The sequence below is a fragment of the Otolemur garnettii genome, unplaced genomic scaffold (genome assembly GCF_000181295.1).
Source record: "Otolemur garnettii isolate 467f Iridium unplaced genomic scaffold, OtoGar3 scaffold00097, whole genome shotgun sequence".
NCBI lineage: Eukaryota > Metazoa > Chordata > Mammalia > Primates > Galagidae > Otolemur > Otolemur garnettii.
The window spans coordinates 3,292,186-3,316,875 of record NW_003852492.1 but is presented as its reverse complement, the minus strand read 5'-3'; the positions used below and the strand labels follow the sequence as shown (position 1 = coordinate 3,316,875).

The following is a 24,690-nucleotide window of genomic DNA, read 5'->3' as shown; positions in this document are numbered from 1 at the left end:
CAGAATTAAATGAAATTGAAAACAAAAGAATTATACAACAGATAAATCAATCAAAAGTTGGTTTTTGAAGATGGCCAACTGGAGCTAGCCTCCAACAGAAGCTCCCGTCCAGAGGGAGGGAAAATGTCCAGAAATTAAGCTGAAGACTGGGTGCTGAGCTGAGAGAGAAGAGTGATATCTGCAGGTCACCTCTGGGGAGGCAAGCTGCAACTCCAAGAAAGCAAAGTTCAGCTGTGACTTCACCAGAGTCACTGATCCACTAGGATCAGACAAAAGCCAGCTGAATATAAGACAGAGCCACCTAAACCCACCACACCAAGCAGGTTTCCTCAGCCTCAGACTATAATACTGTATGGGTCCTTTGCAAAGCTATAGAGAAAAAGCTGCAGTCATTAGTCCCAGATCCTTGACAAAGGGCTGGTTAACCACAACCCCAGGAATTCCCATTCCAATTTCACCTTACCTGCTCATCTAGCCAAAGATGAAAAACAATCATGAGGCAGAATCAGCAGAAAAACTCTGGCAACATGAATAGTCAGAGTAGATCAACTCCCTAAAGAAATGATATGGCAGATACAGCACAAGATCCCATTCACAAAGAAATGGCTGAGATGTCAGAAATCAAGTTCAGAATTTGGATAGCAAATATGATCAACAGAATGGAGGTAAGGATGGAATTAGAATTTCAAGGAGTAATTCAAAAGATGTCTCAAGAATTCAATGAATTCAGGATTGGCACCTGTGGCTCAAACGACTAAGGTGCCAGCCACATACACCTGAGCTGGCAGGTTCGAATCCAGCCTGGGCCTGCCAAACAACAATGACACCTGCAACCAAAAAATAGCCAGGCATTGTGGCAGGTGCCTGTAGTTCCAGCTACTTGGGAAGCAGAGGCAGGAGAATCGCTTGAGCCCAGGAATTGTGAGCTGTGATGCCACAGCACTCTACCCAAGGGGACAGCTTGAGGCTGTCTCAAAGAAAAAAAAAAAAGAAATCAACGAATTCAAAAACAAAATCACCAAAGATTTTGACACATTGAGGCAAGAACTAGCAGCCCCCAAAGATCTGAGAAATACATAGAATCCCTCAGTAACAGAGAGCAGGCAGAAAAAAGGATCTCTGACATTGAAAACAAAGCTTTTGGGGGCAGCGCCTGTGGCTTAAAGGAGTAGGGCACCAACCCCATATGCCAGAGGTGGTGGGTTCAAACCCAGCCCCGGCCAAAAACTGCAAAAAACAAACAAACAAAAAAAAAAAAAAGAAAAAAAGAAAAGAAAACAAAGCTTTTGAACACTCCCAAACGTTCAAAGAGGAAAAAAAGTGGAAAACGAAAACGGATCATTCTCTCAGAGAGCTCTGGGATAATTTGAAGAGATCTAATATTCACCTTATAGGAATACCTGAAGGTGATGAGGTTGCTGCGAAGGGTACAGATGCTTTACTTCATGAAATAATCAATGAGAACTTTCTAGACATGCCAAGAGATTCTGAAATTCAGATAGCAGACAGTTTCAGAACACCAGCATGACTCCACCCCAAATTCTCATAGACACATTATAATTAGCTTCCAGTTTTATAGTTTCCAGCCTTAAATAATTTTGATTTTATTTTTGTATATGGTGTGAGAAAAGTGTTCAATTTTATTCTTTTGAACACAGATATCCAGCTTTTCAACATCATTTATTGATGTGTTTTTGACACATTTGTCAAAACTCAGTTGATCGTAAATGTGCAGATTTGTTTGTAAATCCTGTGCCATTGCTTAATGTGTCTTCTTTTTTTTCCGATGCCCATACCTTGCTGTTTTCATTGCTACACGTTTGTTATATATTTTGAAATGATGTAGTGCGATGCCCCCTTTGTTCTTACTGTTCAAGATTGCTTTGGCAGTTAAAACTTTTTTGGTTTCATATAAATTTTAGAATATTTTTCTTTCTTTCTTTTTTTTTTTTTAGAATATTTTTCTAGTTCTGTGAAAAGGAACATTGGAATTTTGATAGGAATAGCAATGAATACGTAGACTACTTCATTAGTATTGACATTTTAACAATACTAATTCTTCCAATTCATGAACACAGGGTAAATTTTCACTTGTTTGTAATCTTCACTTTTCTACATCAATGTTTTATGGTTTTCAGTGCAGATCTTTCACACTTTGGGTTAAATTTACCTCTAAGTTTTTTCTTTGTTTCATTTGATGTTATTGTAATAGGGATCTTTAAAATTTCTTTTCCAGATAGTTTGTTGTTAGTGCATAGAAAAATTACTGATTTTGATTTATGTACCTTTACTAATGTCTTTTATTAGTTATAATAGAGTTTTGGTTGAGTTTTTAGGACTTATGTCTTTAGAATCATGTCAACAGACATAATTGATATCTTTCTTTTCTATTTGGATGTCTTTTATTCCTTTTTATTGCCTAATTTCTCTGTAAAAGGTTTCTATTATGCATAATAGAATAGAAGTGATAAGAGTGGGTATACATGTTTTGTTCCAGATCTTAGTGAAGGAGCTTTCAGTTTTTCATCTGTGAGTATGATGTTGGCTGTAGGCCTTTGATATATGCCTTTATTGTGTTGGGGTATGTTCATGAAGAAAATTGAACAATGCAATAATGAGTAAGGTAGCTAAATGAAGCTCAAGTTTCCCATAAATGAAAAGCTCAACACCTGATGGCTTCATGGCTGAATTCTGCCACTAACCTAGAGAAAAACTACTACCTATCATTCTCAATTCCCAAAATATTGAAAAGCAGAAAATAGTTTCAAACTCATTTCCCAAGGCCAAGATTACTGTAATTTCTTAATTCCAAAGTCAGAAAGGGACTTGTAAGATAAGAATACTACATAGGTGCTTGCTTCAGCAGCACATATATTAAAATTGGAACGATACAGAGAAGATTAGCATGGTCCCTGCACAAGGGTGACATGCAAATTCGTGAAGCGTTCCATATTTTTTTTTTTAAAAAGAATACTACATAGCAGGCTGGGTGCCTGTAGCTCAAGTGGCTAAGGTGCCAGCCACATACACCAGAGCCAGTGGGTTCGAATCCAGCCTGGGTCTGCCAAACAACAATGACAACTACAACCAAAAAATAGCTGGGCATTGTGGTGGGCGCCTGCAGTCCCAGCTACTTGGGAGGCTGAGGCAAGAGAATCGCTTAAGCCCAGGAGTTGGAGGTTGCTGTGAACTGTGATGGCACAGCACTCTACCCAGGGCGACAGCTTGAGGTTCTGTCTCAAAAAAAAAAAAGAAGGAATACTACAGGGCAATATCATCAATAAGCAAAGATGCAAAAATCTTCAACAAAATACTGCCAAACCTAATTTAACATCACATTATAAAAGTGATCATTCACCATAATCAAGTGGGCTGTATTCTTGAGTGTCAGAGTGGTTCAACATACACAGATCAACAAATGTGATATTCTACATTAACAAAATAAAGACAAAAATTATGGTAACCTCAGTATACACACAAACAAAATTTAAAAATCAACATTCTTTCATGATAGAAAGTCCTAGCAATGCTATACATTTTCCATCAAAAACTGACTTTGCTGTATCCAAAAAAATGTTTAAGTCATATTTATTAGTGTCTAAATATATTCTAAACTAAACTTCTCTTGTACATTTTCTCTGATCTATATGCTATTTGTACATGTATTGTTGTATCTCCAAAGGGTTTTGGATTTCTTAGCTACCTCTCTGCTATTAATTTTTATTTTAATTTCATTATGGTCTGAGAGCATATATTTTATGGTTTTTATTCTTCTAAACTTGTCAAGGTGTGTCTTATGACCCAGTCTGTGCACCCTTTTGGTGAATGTTCCTTCCATGTAAGTTTGAGAAGTTCGTGTTGGACGAAGTATTTTATAGAATGCTTTCTGTATAATTATAGAATCTCTACATGCATGATAATTTTTATTAGAGTCCAGATGTTTTTAATTTTATATTATTATGTATTGGGTATTTAGATTATATATTTTAAACTTTGTTTTAAAAGCAGTTTAATATTTTTTTCATTTGTTTTTAAGCTTCATCAGACAGGACCAGAGTCTAGGGCTAACTATCCCCTCTATTGCATCAAAACTTTCAGGTAGCTCTGCTTACTGCCCCATGAATTAGTTACTATTCAACAGTGAGCTCCAGAGTCTGCTCTCAGCATGTTCCCTTTGACTAAATCTGTGTAGCTCAAAGATCTGATGCGTCAGTATGACCTCTGTCCTTTCCACATGTGTATCAAAGCATACCATATACTTTATTGCACCTATTGGGGAATATCATTATAACTGCTGGCTCAGATTCACTGGGGACAGCAGTCATATAGTATTCATAGTGTAATCCTCTTTAGTTAGTATTTTAAATTTAATATTGCATGAGAAATATTTCTTGAGTAAATAAAATGTTGAATATTTGATACTCTACCTCTCCTTATTTGTCTAATCAATTACATACTTCAGAATTGAGCTCAGGTACCATTTTGTACTGGGGATTTTCCCTAAAACTTTCTTTCATCCCAGGTTAATATGTTGCCCACAACCCTTATGCAATTCTGGATCCAAAGGCTGCCATGTGCTGAGGACAGTTTATCCCTGGTAGATGGCTGTGGAAAGGGACTGTGTAGCCCAACACAACCTCTTGTAAAGGCAGGAAAATGATAAGATTGTCAAGGCAGTAAACCGTTCATTTGAAATGAGAAATTTTCTAATATATTATATCTTTTACTTTGCCACCAGATAGAGAATAAAACTCAAAAAAAAGTTGCAGGAGATGAGGCTGGTGGTATTTTAATATTTTATTTGGAATCAATATAAAATTTTCATAAAATTAACATAAATAATAACGTTCCAAAAAATCTAGATATCCTTTACAAAGACTCGACTATTGTTAATATTGGGTACTTCTTGTTTCCACACTTCTCTCGCCATCTCTTTCTCCCTCTCTTCAACTTTATATCTCATACTATTTATCCTATAAATACCACCATTATGTACTTTCTACCAATGTGGATACTGTTTTATAGAATCAGAGTGCAATGATCAACTTTAGTAAACTTAACATCATTACCCTATGATGAGATAACATATTTTTAAAGAGTAAGGAGTGAAAAACTGAAAAAACTTTCTATTACAGGAAAGCACCTTTTAAGATAGGTGTGAAAATAAGATGAGACACCATGGTAGTATTGGAATTCGAGGACTAATACTGACACAAGATTCTCAACGTCTGGTGTGCAGAGAGAAGGAAAGACACATTATTATCAAAATTTTTTACTTTATTGTTTCTTGAAAATCAGATCCCACATTCAACATTTTCTTCACAGCCCCCATGACATCCTTATTCCTTAGACTATAGATTAGAGGGTTTAGCACAGGCGTGAGGATTGTATAAAAGACAGACACCATCATATCTTTCTCAGGGCTGTGGTAGGAGCTGGGAAGCATGTAGGTATAGGTGGCAGCCCCATAGAAGAGGATTACTACTGTCATGTGGGAGAAGCAAGTGGCAAAGGCCTTTTTCTGGCCCTCTGCTGAGTTCATCCTGTAAATGGTGAGAAGGATAATGTAGTAAGAGACTAAAATGACTGTCACAGGGATCAGGAGCATGAGGACACAGCACAGATACATGAAAATCTCATAGAACGAAGTGTCTGAGCAGGAGAGTTTCAGTACAGCAGGGACTTCACAGAAGAAGTGATGGATCTCCCGGGATCTACAGAAGGGGAAGGTCATCGTGACAGGTGTGAATATGAAGCCATCTACAGACCCCAGGAACCAGCAGCCAGCCACCAGGAGGAGGCACACCTTATAGTTCATGAGGACAGGGTAACGCAGTGGATGGCAGATGGCTGCATAGCGGTCATATGCCATGGTGGCTAGAAGAAAAAATTCTGAGCCTGCTAGTGTCACATAAAGGAACATCTGCATCCCGCATTCAGGGGCTGAGATCTTATTCTCACTGGTAATCTGGTTCCTGAGCATCTTGGGCACAGTGACAGAAATGTACGCCATGTCCATGAGAGACAACTGGCTGATGAAAAAGTACATGGGAGTATGAAGGCGAGCGTCAGAATAGATCAGAAGGATCAGCAGGGCATTTTCAGACAAGGCCATCAGGAAAGTCACAAAGATGACCACACAGAGAAGAGCTGGGTGTTTGGATTGACTGAAGAATCCTGTAAGGATAAAATCTGACCATCTGGTGTGGTTGGTCTTCCAGGTGGTGGTGTCCATGAGGTCTCACCTAGGCCACCAAGGAGAGCTTTGAGGTTAATATAATTCAACCCTCTGAAATGAATATTTGTGTGTGTGTGTGTGTGTTTGAGAGAGAGAGAGAGAGTGTGATGTCTCATGGGCTGGTAAATTTGAGGATTATAAATGACTTGTAATTCAACACAATTACCAAAAAACTAAGAATTCATAACTGTGGATCAAAGGAAATGGTAACCTGTGCTAAAGTTGTCACAGTTCAGGATCATGATACTTCCTAGTGATAGATTATGTTGGTTATTAAAAAAAAATACTAGAAATGTGAAGACACAAGCACAAGTAGTAAACATTGGGGAAAAATGAAATCAATTTTCTTATTTCTTGAGTTTTTGTTGTTATTTTTAATGAAAGTTTGAATTGAATTAAACTCTCTGGTTTAAGGATCTATTTAACGGTAATTTTAAAGACTCTCAGTTATATTCCATGTAAGAAAGATTTAGAAAATAACAAAAGCATAACTTGTGGAAAATCCATACCTGTAATAAAATTTGAACTCCCTCTGTCCATAGCATTAGACAACACTGTGAGATATGTGGTTTCATGGAGCAAAACCCCATGCTTCCTCTGAGCAAAGTGGGGTGCTTGTGCACAAAAGACCCGTTAGAGACTTGAGGTTATGGTGTGATGAGCCCAGGTTTGGTGGCCAACTACAGCCATGGACCCAGCTTCCCCTCCTACCTGTCATTCGTCTGTTCACTCTACATAAGAAAAGGATGAGAAAAATTTTGACCTCAGGTTTGATGAAGATTAAATGAGGAAAAGTAATGGAACTGCTTAGAATATTATCAGTTACAGATGAATAAACACGTGTACTGTTAGAGTCAATATTTACAATATTATTAGTGTCTTATGAGATACACTACTTATTAGTGTCTTATGAGATATACTACTTTTCCAGTTTTTGTATCTATTCATGCATTTAAACATTTGGATTTGATAATTTCTCTACTTTCAGACAGTTCAGAATAATATTGCACATGTACACTACTTAATTTATATATATCTATATAAACTTTATATAAATATGTATGTATGCACACAACTATAAAAATATGTAATATGTATTTTTTGTTTTAATTTTGGTTAAGCAAGGATTTATGGAGAATCCCATCTCCTTTCTGCATTTCCCCTCCTGAAGTTCCTCTCTTTAAAGTTCCCACCACTTCACTAAATGTCAGGGAGGAAGGACTAGGATTTAGAGAGGTCTGATGAACAGCAGTGTTTTGTTAGTTGTTTTTGCAAACACCATCTATTTTATTGCCTGCACAATCAATTTTCCATGAAAGTGAGAAGTGGAGAGGGAAATCAAACAATACTGGGATGTTTCTGATGCAAATTGACTGTTTTCTCCTGTTGTTAGATACTTAAGATGAATCAAAGACAAATTAAACTTGATTGTGCTTAAGGAGGTCACAGTCAATTTCACATAAATTAGCTATATAAGTGTGATTTAAAGTACTTTAGAATACCTGTAAAATAAATGAGAAAGGCTAATAGAAGCCAAATATATTTAACTAACTCATTCTATATTTTCTTTTAAGGAAAATAAACCTTTTCAATTTCTGGCATGTTGTGTATTAAATTTTAACACTTCTTACACAGAGGAAGGATATTTAGGATTACCTTTATGAGAAGCAGTAGTTACAATACAGGAATATTTCAGGAAAAATTTTTAAGTTTCAAATACATTTTATACTCTTTTAATAATTTTAAGCCCTAGCTGGGATATGCAAATTATTAACATTTTCAAGTTTGAGGTAATGATACAATAGACAAAACGGCAAATAAATTTGATGTCTTAATATAGATATTTATCAAATCTGAGACATAGTGCATTCAAATTATATTTTGATATTATCCATTCTCATTGACAGATGGAAATTAAACTCTGTACAATTTATGAACAGTCCAATAAACTGTAAATTACACCCAATTACCTAGTCCATATTTGTGGTCAGAAAGAAGCAAGGACAAGCATTGTGACCAATATATGTGAAGACCTGAAAGCTGCTGGCTAAAGGAATTAAGGAGAAAAGGAGTGCAAATGGGGGAGGGTAGGAAAATCTCTTAAAGTTTGGAAAATCAGGGTCACTGTCATGAAGCCAACCTGAGACAACAGGTAGATGTCTACACCACACAGGACAATTGGCTTTCTTCTTCATTCTTGTTCTTCTCCATCCAATTGTTTGAGTTTCCTATAAACAGCTTAGGACATATTTAACTTGGGGAATAATGAAGAGTTTTTGGAAATATTGAATCTTTATTTAAAGCTAACAGCATCTAAGGAATTGTTCTAATGCTGATTTAACATACTTAAACTTCCTAAGAGCCAAAGAAGTACATAATCTTATAGTTACCATTTATAGATTAAAAACATCAAGTTCTGGGGTGGCACCTGTGCTCAAAGGAGTAGGGTGCCGGCTCCATATGCCAGAGGTGGTGGGTTCAAACCCAGCCCGGCCAAAAATTGCAAAAACAACCCCCGACATAAAACGTTAAGTTCTTGGGCTGTCTGCCTAGCATCACACAGCCATCCTGATAGAAGACACCTGTCAGTCCAGGTGTCAAAACTAGAGCCTATAACTCTGCCTCAGTTCTCTCGAGGATGTAGTCCTTCCTCCGTAGACTAAAATTGGGATTTTAGGCTATTGACTATCATTTACATCACAGAAACATAGATATAGTTGAAACATTTATCTCTTTCTTTCTTTTTCTTTTTGAGACAGAGTCTCACTATGTTACCCTTAGTAGAGTACTGTGGCATCACAGCTCATAGCAACCTCAAGCTCTTGGGGTTAAGTGATTCTCTCGCCTCAGCCAAGTAACTGGGACTACAGGCACCTGCCACAATACCCAGCTATATTTTTGCTGCAGTTGCCATTGTTGTTTAGAAGGCCCAGGTTGGGCCTCTTGCCCAGTGTATGCCTACCCACTGAGCTAAGAGTGCCAATCCTGAAACGTTTATTTCTATCAACAGTGTGTTTTAACTTTGGGAAATAATCCCCACTCAAAGCAAAACTAGTCATTCTTATGCTGAAAATTTTGGTCTCAGGAAAACAAATATATCATCCAATAATACAGGAAAAATAAATATTATTTTGCCTGTAAATATTTGGAAATCAAAAACTCCTTTCCTAATATGTTGCAGTATAAGATTCAAAAGACAAAAAACACATTTGCTTTTATCTATAAAAATAGATGATAGAGGAAAATGAGAAAATGTGGTGAGAAGAACTGATAGTGATTTGGAAGCTGAATAATAAAAACAGTGATTACCTGTTTGCTCCAGCAGCACTTGGTATCTGGCTGAACTCTCCATCAGACGGTGTCTTGAGTCTCATCTATATAGACTAATGAAGTGTGTCCAGGTTAAATATGCAAAACATTAGGAAACTGACATCATCCTGGGTTTACTTTGTCCATTAGGGGAGTGGATGAAGGTTATCTATTGGTTAATCACCTCTGGGATGTTATAGAAGGATGTAATTAAGAGAGCTGAAGAAGCTGGTAGATACTTAAGTTACCCTTTTCTGATTTACTTCTCATTGTTTTTTAAGAGAAAAAGTCTCAGTATGCTTCCCAGGCTGGACTGCAGTGGCTTTTTGAGGTATACCACAGTGTACCCCAGTCTCTAACTTCTGGCTTCCAGTCATCCAGCTGCTACATGTGTGTATCCCCTCCTTAAACTTCAAGAATACATAAAACAGAGAACAAGGTAGAAGTAACTTATGAACTATTGCTATTTGCATTCATATCTTTCACAGATATAGACATTGATTCTCAGAGTTCAGTTATTGTGTCAAAGTCATAACCACTAATCAGTCATATAATCAAGACTAAAATTGAAGTCTTCAAATTTTCATTTCTATCCCTCTTCATTCAGTTACTACTACTTCTATCACTCACTTGGAATCTTTGTTGCTTCAATGATGCATTTAATTTCAAAGTGTTTGCTTTTTTCATTTTCTTTTTTTTGAGACGGAGCCTCAAGCTATCCCTCTGGGTAGAGTGCCATGGCATCACGCTCACAGCAACCTCCAACTCCTGGGCTCAAGCGAGTCTCCTGCCTCAGCCTCCCAAGTAGCTGGGACTACAGGCGCCCGCCACAACGCCTGGCCATTTTTTTGGTTGCAGCCATCATTGTTGTTTGGCGGCCCGGGCTGGGGATTCGAACCCGCCACCTTAGGTGTATGTGGCTGGCGCCTTAGCCGCTTGAGCCACAGGCGCCGAGCCAGCTTTTTTAATTTTCAATGTTGATATAATAAAAAAAACCTAAACACACAAATGATACCAAAAATGTAAAAATCAACCATAATATAATCACCCAAACACAAATAAAGCTTTAAAATTTGTGTCTTGACTCCAAACTATAATTACTTATGGAGCACACATCCTGAGCCAGACAATTGACATAAAACAGAGAACAAGGTAGAAGTAACTCCTTCCTCTTAGATCTTGCAAAATGGAGAACAAGGTAAAAGTAACTCCTTCGTCTTGGATCTTGCAAATAGATATTTCTGTTAGTTCTACAATGATGTTTATCATGCTCCCATCACGTGGAGATCTTTTCATGGCATCCTTTGTCAGCCCCACACTGAAGCTCTGGAAAGCTGGAATTTCCTTTGACTTCCAGAGCTTCACCTGTGGAAAGCTTGTTACTCCTCACTACCTGATTTCCTGTAAGACTTTGATGGGACACTGATGTGTACAGAGGGAGGAAAAAATATCTGGTGATGGTCTCTGGCAGCTGCAGCAGCTATGGGCAACAGGGATCATGTGAAGGTTCAGGTTCCAGCACCCTAAGTTAGTTTCAGAGACATGAAGCCCTAGAAGAAAGTGTGGGGAAAATTCTTAACATTATTGATCTATGTAAAGAATTTATGAAGAAGTGGGGAGGAGCAAGATGGTGGCAGAGTAACAGCTTCCTTGCAACTGGGCCTGGTGAGACTGGGGACAGAAGACTCCAGGTATCTCTGGCTGGTGGTATCTGCTCAGAAACATCCCTTTGGGGACACAGGGTGTCAGCAAGAGACTTCTGGACCCCATGAGGAGGACAAAAGCAGTGAGAACTGGCAAGTGGTTGCGTGTGTTCATTCTGTCTAATCCCACCAGCAGCAGTAAGTACAGCAGTAGTGAAATTGCAAACTGGAAAGGCCTTACCTGTGAGCTGTTGTGGGTTTTTTTGGACTTGGCACTCAGTTGAACTCAGAGGGAGAACTTGGGCAAGAGTGTGGAGGACTTTAAGCGTTGTCTAGGGCCCCAGACTGAGCTGCTGAGCTGGATGGAGCTAATAGTGTTTGGCTATAGGCTGTGCAGAGCCATTGTGGGAGAACTGCCCCAGCAAGCTCTGCCCTCAGGGTTGCAGAGCAAGGATCAGGTGGGCGAGTAATCTAGTGACTGAGAAGCCTAAAGGTGGGGACTGAGATGCCTTATCACCTTGGCACTCAGGGGCATAGAGTGAGACCAGTTTTGGCACACTAGGTGGGGTACTATGTCTGAACAGGCTAGCAAAGAGCTGCTTGACCTTAAGGGAACCACCCAACCTGGCACCCCCAGAGGTTGGGGGTTTTTAAGGACTCATTGAAACCCCAGTACAGAGGCACAGTAACTTAAAGAGCAAAAGGAAGTGAAAGGAAAATTAGGGCAAGGAAACAGATAAAAGAAAACACTCATGAAGAAGAATCAGCAGAAAAATCTTGGCAACATGAAAAACCAGTCCAGAGCAACCCCCCCCAAAGGGACCATGAGGAAGCTACTGCAGAAGATTCCACCTATAAAGAAATGTTAGAAATGACAGAAAGGGAATTTAGAATACAAATGATGAAAACAATGAAGGAAATGATGGAAACAATGAAGGATACTGCTAATGAAGTGGAAAATAACCAAAAGGAAATCCAAAAACAGAATCAAATAAGAGATGAAAGATATGAAGAATATAGAAAGGATATAGCAGTGCTGAAGGAACTGAAGCAGTCAATTAGGAAACTTAAAGATGCAATAGAAAGTATCAACAACAGATTAGACTATGCAGAAGAAAGAATCAAAGAGGTAGAGGACAAAGCTCTTGAGATAACTCAGATAGTTCAAGAGGCAGAAAAGAAGAGAGAGAAAACAGAACATTCACTGACAGAATTCTGGGACTTTATGAAGCGTTCAAACATACGAGTTATAGGTATCCCAGAAGGGGAAGAAGAATGCCCCAGGGGAATGGAAGCCATACTAGAGAATATTATAAATGAAAATTTCTGAAATATCACCAAAGATTCTGACATACTCCTTTCAGAGGGATATTGGGCCCCAGGTTGCCTCAACTCTATCAGTGCTTCTCCAAGACACATTATGATGAACCTATCCAAAGTCAAGACAAAAGAAAAAATTCTTCAAGCTGCCAAGAGTAAACCACCAGTTGACCTACAGGGGCAAATCCATCAGGGTGACTGCAGACTTCTCCAATGAAACTTTTCAAGCAAGAAGACAGTGGTCATCTACCTTTAATCTACTTAAACAGAACAATTTTCAGCCCAGTATTCTATATCCTGTGAGGCTAAGCTTTAAAATTGACAGAGAAATCAAATCATTTACTGATATACAAACATTGAGGAAATTTGCCACAAGACCAGCTCTACAGGAAATACTTCAACCTGTTCTACACACTGACCATCACAATGGTTCAGCAGCAAAGAACCCAGAAATTAAAGGACAGAAACTAACTTCCACAATGATGCAAAAGATAAAACTAAGCAATGGACTCTTACAAAATAAAATGAATAGAACACTACCACACTTATCAATTATCTTAATAAATGCTAATGCCTTGAGTTCCCCACTGAAGAGACAGATTGACTGACTCGATTAAAAAACACAAGCCATCCATTTGCTGTCTGCGGGAAACACACCTAGCTTCAAAAGACAAATTAAAACTCTGAGTTAAGGGTTGGAAGACAACTTTTCAGGCAAATGGAATTCAGAAGAAAAGAGGAGTTGCAATCTTATTTTCAGATACATGTAGATTTAAAGCAACTAAAGTCAAAAAAGACAAAGATGGTCACTTTATATTGGTCAAGGGAAAAATATAACAAGAAGATGTTTCAATCTAAATATTTATCCACCCAACTTAAATGCTCCCAGATTCTTGAAACAGACCTTATTCAGTCTGAGCAATATGATATCCTATAACACCATAATAACAGGGGACTTTAACACTCCTCTTAGACAGCTGGACAGATCCTCTAAACAGAAATTAAACAAAGATTAAACAGAAATTAAATGAGACCCTAGAACAACTGTGCTTGATAGATGTATATAGAACACTCCATCACAAAGATAAAAAATATACATTCTTCTCATCACCCCATGGAACATTCTCCAAAATTGATCATATCCTAGGACACAAAACAAATCTCAAAAGAATCAAAAGAATTGAAATTTTACCTTGTATCTTCTCAGACCATAAGGCACTAAAGGTGGAACTCAACTCCAACAAAAACGTTCAATCCCACACAAAGGCATGGAAATTAAACAACCTTCTGTTGAATGACAGTTGGGTGCAGGAAGAAATAAAAGAGGAAATAACTTCCCTGAGCACAACAACAATGAAGACACAAGCTACTAAAACCTGTGGGATACTACAAAAGCAGTTCTGAGAGGAAAATTTATTGCTTTAGATGCCTACATTCGAAAAACAGAAAGAGAGCACATCAACAAACTCATGAGCCATCTTATGGAATTGGAAAAAGAAGAACAATCTAAACCTAAACCCAGCAGAAGATAAGAAATATCCAAAATTAAATCAGAGATCAGTTGAAAACAAAAGAATCATTCGGAAAATTAATGAAACAAGGAGTTGGTTTTTTGAAGAAATAAAATAGATAAACCTTTGGCCAGACTAACTAGAAATAAAAAAGCAAAATCTCTAGTAACCTCAATCAGAAATGATAAAGGGGAAATAAAACTGATGCCACAGAGATATAAGAGATCATCTCTGAATACTACCAGAAACTCTATGCCCAGAAATTTGACAATGCGAAGGAAATGGATCAATATTTGGAATCACACCCTCTCCCTAGGCTTAGCCAGGAAGAAATAGAACTCCTGAAAAGACAAATTTGAAACACTGAGATTAAAGAAACAATAAAAAATCTTCAACAAAAAAATGCCGTGGTCCAGATGGCTTTACACCAGAATTTTATCAAACCTTGGAAGAGCTTATTCAAGGAGGAGCTTATTCCCGTACTGCAGAAATTATTCCAAAAAATTGAGGAGGAAGAAATCTTCCCCAACATCTTCTATAAAGCAAACATCTCCCTGATACCAAAACCAGGAAAAGACCCAACTAAAAATGAGAATTTCTGGGTGGAGGGAGGGGGATTGGAGGGATCACTTCTGAGGTTTATCTTACAAGGGTACAAGTGATTCTTTCTAAGAGCAGAATGTGAACGTTTTAAAATAATAACTAAGAAAATGACACAAAGGCTATGTTAACCAGTTTGATGGAAGTGTTTCAGATTGTGTGTGAAAACCCCACACTGGACCCCAGAAGTGCATTAATGTACATAGTTACCATTCAATAAAAAAAAAATGAGAATTTCAGAGCAATTTCAGTAATGAATATAGATGCAAAAATTTTTAACAAAATCCTAGCCAATAGATTACAGCTTATCATCAAAAAAATCATATATATCATGATCAAGTGGGTTTTATCCCAGGGAAGCAAAGCTGGTTTACCATATGCAAGTCTATAAATGTTATCCACCATATTAACAGAAGCAAAAACAAAGACCATATGATTCTCTCAATAGATGCAGAAAAAGCATTCGATAAAATCCAGCATACTTTTCTAATTAGAACACTGAAGAGTATAGGCATATGTGGCACATTTCTGAAACTGATCGAAGCTATCTATGACAAACCCACAGCTAATATTTTACTGAATGAAGTAAAACTGAAAGTTTTTCCTCTTATAACTGGAACCAGGCAAGGTTGTCCTTTGTCACCATTACTATTCAACATAGTGCTGGAATTTCTAGCCAATACAATTAGGCAAGACAAGGAAATAAAGGGCATCCAAATGGGAGCAGAGGAAGTCAAACTCTCCTTCTTTGCTGACAATATGATCTTATACTTAGAGAACCCCAAAGACTTAACCACAAGACTCCTGGAAGTCATCAAAAAATACAGTAATGTCTTAGGATATAAAATCAATGTCCACAAATCAGTAGCCTTTGTATATGGCAATAACAGTCAAGATGAGAGGCTAATGAAGGACACAACTCCCTTTGCTATAGCTTTGAAGAAAATGAAATACCTACGAATGTACCTAACAAAAGAGTGAAGGACCTCCATAAAGAAAATTATGAAACTCTAAGAAAGGAAATAGCAGAGAATATTAACAAATAGAAGAACATATCATGGCTAGGAAGAATCAACATTGTTAAAACGTCTATACTTCTGAAAGTGATCTACAGATTCAATGCCATCCCTATTAAAATATCAACATTGTACTTTCAAGACTTGGAAAAAATGATTCTGCATTTTATATTGAACCAGAAAAAAACCCATATAGCTAAGGCAGTTTTTAGTAATAAAAACAAAGCCAGGGGCATCAGCATACTAGATTTTAGGCTATACTACAAAGTCATAGTGGTCAAGACAGCATGGTACTAGCACAAAAATAGAGACATAGACATTTGGAATCAAATAGAAAACCAGGAAATGAAACTAACATCTTACAACCACCTAATCTTTGATAAATCAAACAAGAACATACCTTGGGGGGAAGGTATTCCCCTATTCAATGAATGATGCTGGGAGAACTGGATATCCACATGTAAAAGACTGAAACTGGGCTCGGCGCCTATAGCTGAACCAGCTAAGGCGCCAGCCACGTACACCTAAGGTGGCGGGTTCAAATCCCCAGCCCGGACCCGCCAAAAACAACAACAATGACGGCTGCAACCAAAAAATAGCCGGGCGTTGTGGCAGGCGCCTGTGGTCCCAGCTACTTGGGAGGCGGAGGCAAGAGACTCGCTTGAGCCCAGGAGTTGGAGGTTGCTGTGAGCTGTAATGCCACGGCACTCTACCCAGGGGGACAGCTTGAGGCTCTGTCTCAAAAAAAAAAAAAAAAAAAAAGACTGAAACTGGACCCACACTTCTCTCAACTCACAAAAATTTGATTAATTTGATTCAAGATGGATAAAGGACTTAAATTTAAGGCATGAAACAATAAAAATCCTCAAAGCATAGGAAAAACACTGGAAGATATAGGCCTGGGGAAAGACTTCATGAAGAAGACTGCCGTGGCAATCGCAACAACAAAAGTAAACAAATGGAACTTAATTAAACCGAAGAGCTTCTGTACCACTAAGGAGACAACAACCAAAGCAAATAGACAACCTACACAATGGGAAAGGATATTTGCATATTTTGAATTAGACAAAAGCTTGATAACTAGGATCTATAGAGAACTCAAATTAATCCACATGAAAAAAGCCAACAATCCCACACATCAATGGGCAAGAGACATGAACAGAACCTTCTCTAAAGAAGACAGACGAATGGCTAACAAACATATGAAAAAGTGCTCATCAACCCTAATTATTAGAGAAATGCAAATCAAAACCACCCTGAGATACCATCTAACTCCAGTGAGAATGGCCCACATCACAAAATCTCAAAACTGCAGATGCTGGTGTGATGTGGAGAGAAGGGAACACTTTTACACTGCTGGTGGGACTGCAAACTAATACAACTTTTTTGGAAGGAAGTATGGAGAAACCTCAAAGAACTCAAGCTAGACCTCGCATTTGATCCTGCATCCCATTACTGGCCATCTACCCACAAGGAAAAAAATCCTTTTATCCTTATGGACACTTGCACTAGACTGTTTATTGCAGCTCAATTTACAATCACCAAAATGTGGACACAGCCTAAAGGCCCACGAATCCAGGAATGGATTACCAAGCTGTGGTATAGGTACACCATGGAATACTATTCAGCCATTAAAAAAATGGAGACTTTACAGCCTTTGTATTAACCTGGATGGAAGTGGAAGTTGTTATTTCTCCTTTATCATTTCTGATTGATGATATTAGAGATTTACTTTTTTGTTTGTGTTTAGATTAGCCAAAGGTTAATGAATTTTATTGATCTTTTCAAAAACCAACTTTTTGTTTCATTGGTCTTCTGAATGATTCTTTTGTTCTCAATTTCATTTAATTCTGCCCTAATTTTGGTTATTTCTTTTCTTCTGCTGGGATTGGGATTGTAATGTTCTTCCTTTTCCAGTTGCTTGAGATGTCCCATTAGTTGTTGACTTCCTTTCTTTCTGTTTTCTTAAGGAAGGCTTCCAATGCTATAAATTTCCCTCTTAGGACAGCCTTTGCAGTATCCCATTTGTTGTAGGGTCAAGTTTAAGTCCAATATTTCTTTGTTTAGTTTTTTCTTGGAGGATCTATCCAAAACTGCCAAAGGGGTATTAAAATCTCCAACTATTATAGTGCTGGAAGATATCAAATTGTTCATGTCTGTTAGGGTTTCCTTTATAAATTGAGGAGCATTCTGGTATGGTGCATAAATGTTAATAATTGAAATCTCTTCATGTTGAGTGTTCTCCTTGACAAATATGAAGTGACCATCCTTATCTTTCTTTTCTTTTGTTGGTTTAAAGCCTATTGTATCTGTGAATAAAATCGCAACACCTGCTTTTTTCTGATTACCATTTGCCTGAATTATAGATGTCCATCCCTTCACCTTGAGTCTGTTTTTATCCTTTAAGGTAAGGTGAGACTCTTGTATGCAAGAGATATCTAGTCTGAGTTTATGTATCCAGTCAGCCAATCTATGACTCTTTAGAACACAATTTAAGCTATTCACATTAATCAAGAGAATTAATAGGCTCGGTGCCTGTGGCTCAAGCGGCTAAGGCGCCAGCCACATACACCTAAGGTGGCGGGTTCGAATCCCCAGCTCGGGCCCGCCAAACAACAATGATGGCTGCAACCAAAAAATGGCCAGGCGTTGTGGCGGGCGCCTGTAGTCCCAGCTACTTGGGAGGCGGAGGCAGGAGACTTGCTTGAGCCCAGGAGTTGGAGGTTGCTGTGAGCATGATGCCATGGCACTCTACCCAGGGGGATAGCTTGAGGCTCCGTCTCCAAAAAAAAAAGAGAATTAATAAGCATGATAGTGTTTTGGGTGTCATGTTTTTCAAATGTCTAGTGTATGTTTTTAGTCCTTTCCCTACTGTGGAAGTTAGGTTTTGTTCAAAAGTTTCTGGGGGAGTTTACTTTGGCCATGTACCATTCTGCTGATCATTATAGAGGATGGGACTAAGAATTTCCTGGAGTGCCGGTTTAGTTATGGCAAATTTCTTTAACATGTGTATGTCAGTAAGTATTTTATTTCTCCGTTATAGATGAAACTTACTTTAGGTGGATATAGGATCTTGGGCTAGAAATTATTTTGTTTTAGGAGATTAAAGGTCAATGGTTAATCTCTTCTGGCTTGGAAAGTTTTGGCTTAGAGGTCTGCAGTCATTCTGATATTTCTCCCTTTGTAATGCTTTTCTTACATCCGGCTGCTTGCAGAATTTTCTCCTTCATCTTAACTTTGGCAAAGTTAATTACAATGTGTCCAGGAGATACTTTATTTGGATTGAGTTTTGCTGGGGTTCTGAAACTGTCTGCTATCTTAATTTCAGTATCTCTTGCAATGCTTGGGAAATTCTTCTCCATAATCTCTTGGAGTAGAGCATCTGTGCCTTTGGGATCATCCTCTTCTCCTTCAGGAATTCCTATAAGATGAATGTTTGATCTTTTGGAGTGGTCCCATAGCTCTCTCAGGGAAAGATCAGTTTTTGCTTTCCATCTTTCTGCCTCTTTCAGCATTTGGGCACATTCAAAAGCTTTGTCTTTGATTTCAGAGATCCTTTCTTCTGCCTGCTCCACTCTATTACTGAGGGATTCTATATTTTGGAGCTCCTCAAATAACTTTTTCATTTCTTTGAGCTCTGCTATCTGCTTTCTCATTATATCCATATCCTTGGTGAATTTGTTTTTGAATTCATTTATTTGAGACTTTTGCACAACTTTTTGGGTTTTAATATGTATCTTTTCCTCCAATTTATTCATCTTATTTGCCATCCATATTCTGAATTCTGTTTCTGACTTTTGGCCATTTGTTTATGAGTAGCATCTTCTGACGTATCCCTTTTGTCATTCTTTAGGGGGTTGATTTACTCTGATTATTCATGTTGCCAGAGTTCTTCCATTGGTTCCACCCCATGATTATTTTCTGCTGTTTGGTTATTAAAACTGGTAGGGTGAGATTGAATTGAGGGTCTCAGGTAGTAGAGTTAATTAACCCTTTACCAAAGTGCTAGGCCTTGTAATTGTGGCTTATCTCCTACAGCCTTACAAAGTCCCCTTTCAGAATTTTGGCTGGAGACTGAGGACCTGCTTGGTGAGATAGTGCAAGCTAGCTCTGTTTTGAAATAAGCCAACCTCTACCCTATCATAAACCATGGTATTGGTTTAAATCTCAGTTGATGAGAGATATAGACAGCTGCAGCACCCCACCACCACTTTTCAGGTCTTTTCTACTATAGAACTTCCGCATGTCAACCTCAGAGTCTCCCTAGGTGGACAGCCCCAGACATGAGTTCTAATCAGATTGTCTCAGGCAGTACAAACCCTGCTCAACAGAGAGAGATCCAAGAGTCTCCAATGGTAGATGGAAATCCACAATCAGTTGTGTCCCACAAACCCAAGGGGATGACACCCAGTCCCCTCTGGTGAGCCACCAATTGCCACCAAAGTCCCAACTGGGTATCAGCACCCCTGCCCCCAGGTACAGTCAAAGCCAGGGGTCTGGCCCCCTGCCTGCTGGGCTCAGTCCACACAGGGCATCCGTGCCTCTGCTTACAGGCTCAGTTTGAGCCAGGGGACTATGCCCCTGCCTGCTGGGCTCAGTCAACACTGGAGGTCTGCACCTCTGCTCATAGGCACTGTCAGACCTGGGGTTCACTCCCCCATCCATGGACATAGTCAGGACTGGGGTTCTGTGCCCTCTCCAGCCAGACACAACTAGAACCAGGGGTCAACACCACCATTGACTGGGCATAGTCATAACCAGGGGACTGCTCCTCCTCCCCCCATGTGTACCTTTTTTCCTATACCCGCCTTCTTCCCCACAAGTCACAGATTCTGTACTGATGTTCAAGGGTCCACACTATGCCCCTATCTCTCAGGAAAAAGCCAAACACTCTGGGCTCTGCAGGGGGCAGAACTTCAGATGGCCATGCAAGAGGGGAAGGGTGGACTGGGAGTTCAGAATTGTGGGGAAAATATTTGTTCAATTTTATGCTGGGCAGGGTAGTGTCTAGGTTCACAAGTGAACCTTCCTGGAGAAGGAGACCTGGTGTTAAGCGGCTCTCTGCAGTGAGGTAAAATGAGAGGTCTTTTGTCCCTTGCTCACTTTCAGAGAGCCCTCAGTGAGCCTCTAGCTTAGGGGAGGGGTCTCCCATCCTCTAGACCAACAGTTCTCAACCTGTGGGTCATGACCCACAGGAACTGTATTAAAGGACTGCAGCATTAGGAAGGTTGAGAACCACTGCTCTAGATGATAGGCTTTGTACCTGTAATTTGTTTTCTCGAATCCTTTACCTTGAAGTCACAGCTTGCCAAGCTTCTTTCTTAGCTCAACTCCCCACCTTTGGCTTCATAGAATCCAATTCTGTCCAGTTTTTCTCACTCTGGTCAGGAGCCTGTGCTGGGTGTTGCTTCTAGTCGGCTATCTTACCTGGCGCCCCCCACCCCTGCATATTTCCTTTATCCTCCATTTTCTTAGCCTTTGAGTTTCCATAGGTGTGTTTTCTTCTCTATTATTTCTAGGCTAACTCTTGGTGACCTCAAACACTGTCTGTTTTCTTGCCCTCAATATGTCATAGACTCTCAAATTTGAATCTTCATTCCAGATCTCCCTTTTGAACTCCAGCCCTGTATTTCCAATAACTTTATTCAGTTTTGTATCTGAGTTCTAATAAACATCACAATATTTCAAGACTGGGTTCCTTATACCAGCTACCTGCAAATTTCCCTACCTGATTGTGTTGATAAAAACTGTAAATTTTCAGACTCTAGATTATCACACCTTTTTATCTATTGCTAACAATGTAGCCATTGTCCTGTGTTTTCAAACATTAGCAGGACATTCTTTCTCTGCTAACAATTTTCTAGAAACCTCTCTTTTGCTTAGAATCCTCACAGTGGTCTACAAAGCCCTGAAAAATCTATTCTACTATTTTGTTTCCTCTTGGATCTCATATTCTACCTCTCTCTCTCTCTTTTTATTAAATGATACCTGTGCACATTAATGCAATCATGGGGTACAGTGTAGTGTTTTCATATACAATTTGAAATATTTTCATCAAACTGGTTAACTTAGCCTTCATGTAATTTTCTTAGTTATTGTGTTAAGACGTTTATATTCTACTTTTAGAAAGATTCACTTGTACCCTTGTAAGATAAACCATAGAGGTGATCCCTTCAATCACCCTCCCTCTACTCATCCACCCCCCACATATTGTTAGGCTATAATTAGCTGTAATATTTCTTGTCTATTTGAAGACAACAAGATAATCATAGAAAATATATAAGAAAGAGAGAGAAATCACATTACAATAAAGATATTTCTCTCTCTTACATGTTTTCTATGACTGCCTTGTTGTCTTCAAATAAACAAGAAATATTATAGCTAAGACCGTGGTCTGAAGAATCAATCCCTTTACCCAGAGCATCCTTTCTCCAGAAGTTTTTACAGCCAATTCTTTTCCTTTCTTCAATTCCCTGTTCAAATGTCACCTGGTTGGGAGGTCTGACCTTTCAAAAGTATAATTTCCTAAAACTCCTGAACCATTATCTCTTGAAGATTTTATATTTTGTTTTTGTTCCATACCATTTTAATTTTTAAAACAATGTATAGGCTCGGCGCCTATAGCTCAACCGGCTAAGGCGCCAGCCACGTACACCTAAGGTGGCGGGTTCGATTCCCCAGCCCGGACCCGCCAAACAACAATGACGGCTGCAACCAAAAAAATAGCCGGGCGTTGTGGCAGGCGCCTGTGGTCCCAGCTACTTGGGAGGCGGAGGCAGGAGACTTGCTTGAGCCCAGGAGTTGGAGGTTGCTGTGAGCTGTAATGCCACGGCACTCTACCCAGGAGGACAGCTTGAGGCTCTGTCTCAAAAAAAAAAAAAACAATGTATAGCTCAGTTAATGTCTGTCTTCCCTGGGTAGAATGTCAAATCCTAATGATTAGGAACTTTGTGTTGCATTCTTTGAAGTTGCCCAAGTACCTTCACCAATCTCTAGCACATAGTATAGGGAATCCACATATAGTGTTGAATAAAACAGTCCACTTAAGTTAGTGCTAAATTGGGTTTTTTCAAATTTGAAAAATTACATAGTATGTTTTCCATTTTATATTAAGTAGAAAGAAATGGACATAAAAATTAGAGAGAAAATTGAATTGGAGGAAAATAGGAGGGAAAACTGAACTGCAGAAAATTGAGGCAATTGGAAGACAAGCAAGGACAATTATGAAAGAAACTAGAATGTTAATAAAATCAACAAGAGGTGGGGAAATGGGGGAGCAGAAAGAGGGAAGGAGAGACATGGGTGAGGGGGCTCACAGTGTTTGGCACACCTCTTGGGGGAGGAACACATTTATAACAGGGACTTTGCTTGACAATGCAATTAGTGTAACCTGGATCTTTGTACCCTCAATGAATTCCCAACAATAAAAAATATATATGATATATGGAAATTAAAGAGGCATCGTGGCAAGAATTCAATGGATTTCTGTAGGTGTTGGTAAAACCAGCAGGTGACAGGACAAAAAAGTGTAATCTTGAAATATGTTATCATAGCAGCCTTCATGTCCTCATTCCTCAGGTTATAGATAATAAGTTTCAGGGTTAGGATAGCTGCCATATTATAGATATTGAATATAGATACCAGCAGGTCAAAACCAGAAGGAACTGGATCTGTGAAGAGAAGATATGGACATATGAGAGTGAAATGGAGATAAAGCAGACCAAGCTCAATGAGGGGGCAATGGCAACTGATCCAACTTCAACCAAGTGCTCATCTGAGCAACAGGAGTCTAAGTGACAGAGAAATATCACAGTCCCAACATGATCCTTTTATGTTCCGGACTTTACTGGGGTCTCACAATGTCCTACCTGAATCCCACGGCTCACACAGAGAGACGTTTGTCTTTGGAAGGGGCAGAGTTCTTGTGGGATGACACAAGAGGGTGCCCTCCTATTCTGCCATCTTCTTGGGAATTTATATTATTCATCAAGAATGTGACAGAACTTTCTTTTTATCTTAAACATCAGCGAGCCATATTTTCAAGTTGGAAACTAAATTATATGAGGCCATAGGGGAAAAGAAAAGTAGATGATAATGTACAGTTCTATAATTGAAGCCAAGAGACTGAACTCCCTGGAGGAATTGCAAAATTAAATCATAGATGACTTAGCAAAATTGCATAGGTTTTCTCTGCAAATTTAAATGTTTTCAGCTATTCTGTAAACAGTGTGTCTTGTTGAAGACATCTGGAAGGTAAGCACATTCTGAAGTATGTAAGCCATTCTGGAATTCAATCCAATGGATTGAACTACACCTTATTCAAAGACTATATGATAGAAATTCTGTTATTTTTTTTTTTTATTGTTGGGGATTCATTGAGGGTACAAGAAACCAGGTTACACTGATTGCATTTGTTAGGTAAAGTCCCTTTTACAATCGTGTCTTGCCCCCAAAAGGTGTGGCACACACCAAGACCCCACCCCCCCCCTTCTTCTCTCGCTCTGCTCTTCCTTTCCTCCACCACTCCCTCCTTCTTTGTCTTTCTGGTCTCGAAATTCTGTTACCTTAAAGCCCTCTAAATAGAGAGATGATTTTTCATATTCATCTGCAATTATTCCTTTATATTCTGTAAATTTTGAGTAATGTGTCTCTTATATCTGTCACAGGAATTTTCTAAGATTAAATAAAATAATACCTATGAATGTGCTGAGTGTAATGTATTATTTACATTTATATAAAATATCAGAAGTTAATATTCATTGGACAGTTCTTCAGTAGATTCAGTCTATTTGTTCATGCTTTTAATCATTGTGAACTAAACCTCTCTGTAAACCTCCCTTACAGCATATAGCTTAGAAATCAGGAACCAACAATCTAATAAGAAAAATAGAATATTTTCAAAAATATGTTTTAGTGAATGTAAGTGGAGATTATTTTAATATTATTTTTAAAAGCGCCACATGATGTATATAATGATGGTAGCAGTCATCTGGTAAACGCATACTGGTACAAGTACTTTGATGAGGAATTTTTTTTTTTTTTTTTTTTTTTTT

The 24,690-nt window shown here is 38.7% G+C and overlaps 1 protein-coding gene and 1 non-coding gene across 2 annotated transcripts; one reads left to right on the top strand and one right to left on the bottom strand.

The window, feature by feature from the left end:
* The first annotated feature begins 2,850 nt into the window (after positions 1-2,850).
* On the top strand, positions 2,851-2,957 carry LOC111727216. The gene has a single exon (XR_002774819.1). It is a non-coding gene; the product is annotated as a U6 spliceosomal RNA (small nuclear RNA).
* A 2,315-nt stretch (positions 2,958-5,272) lies between these two features.
* LOC100957870 (olfactory receptor 2T4-like) lies at positions 5,273-6,235 on the bottom strand. The gene has a single exon (XM_012808952.1). The coding sequence runs from the start codon at positions 6,233-6,235 to the stop codon at positions 5,273-5,275; it is 963 nt and encodes a 320-aa protein (XP_012664406.1).
* Positions 6,236-24,690: the final 18,455 nt, after the last annotated feature.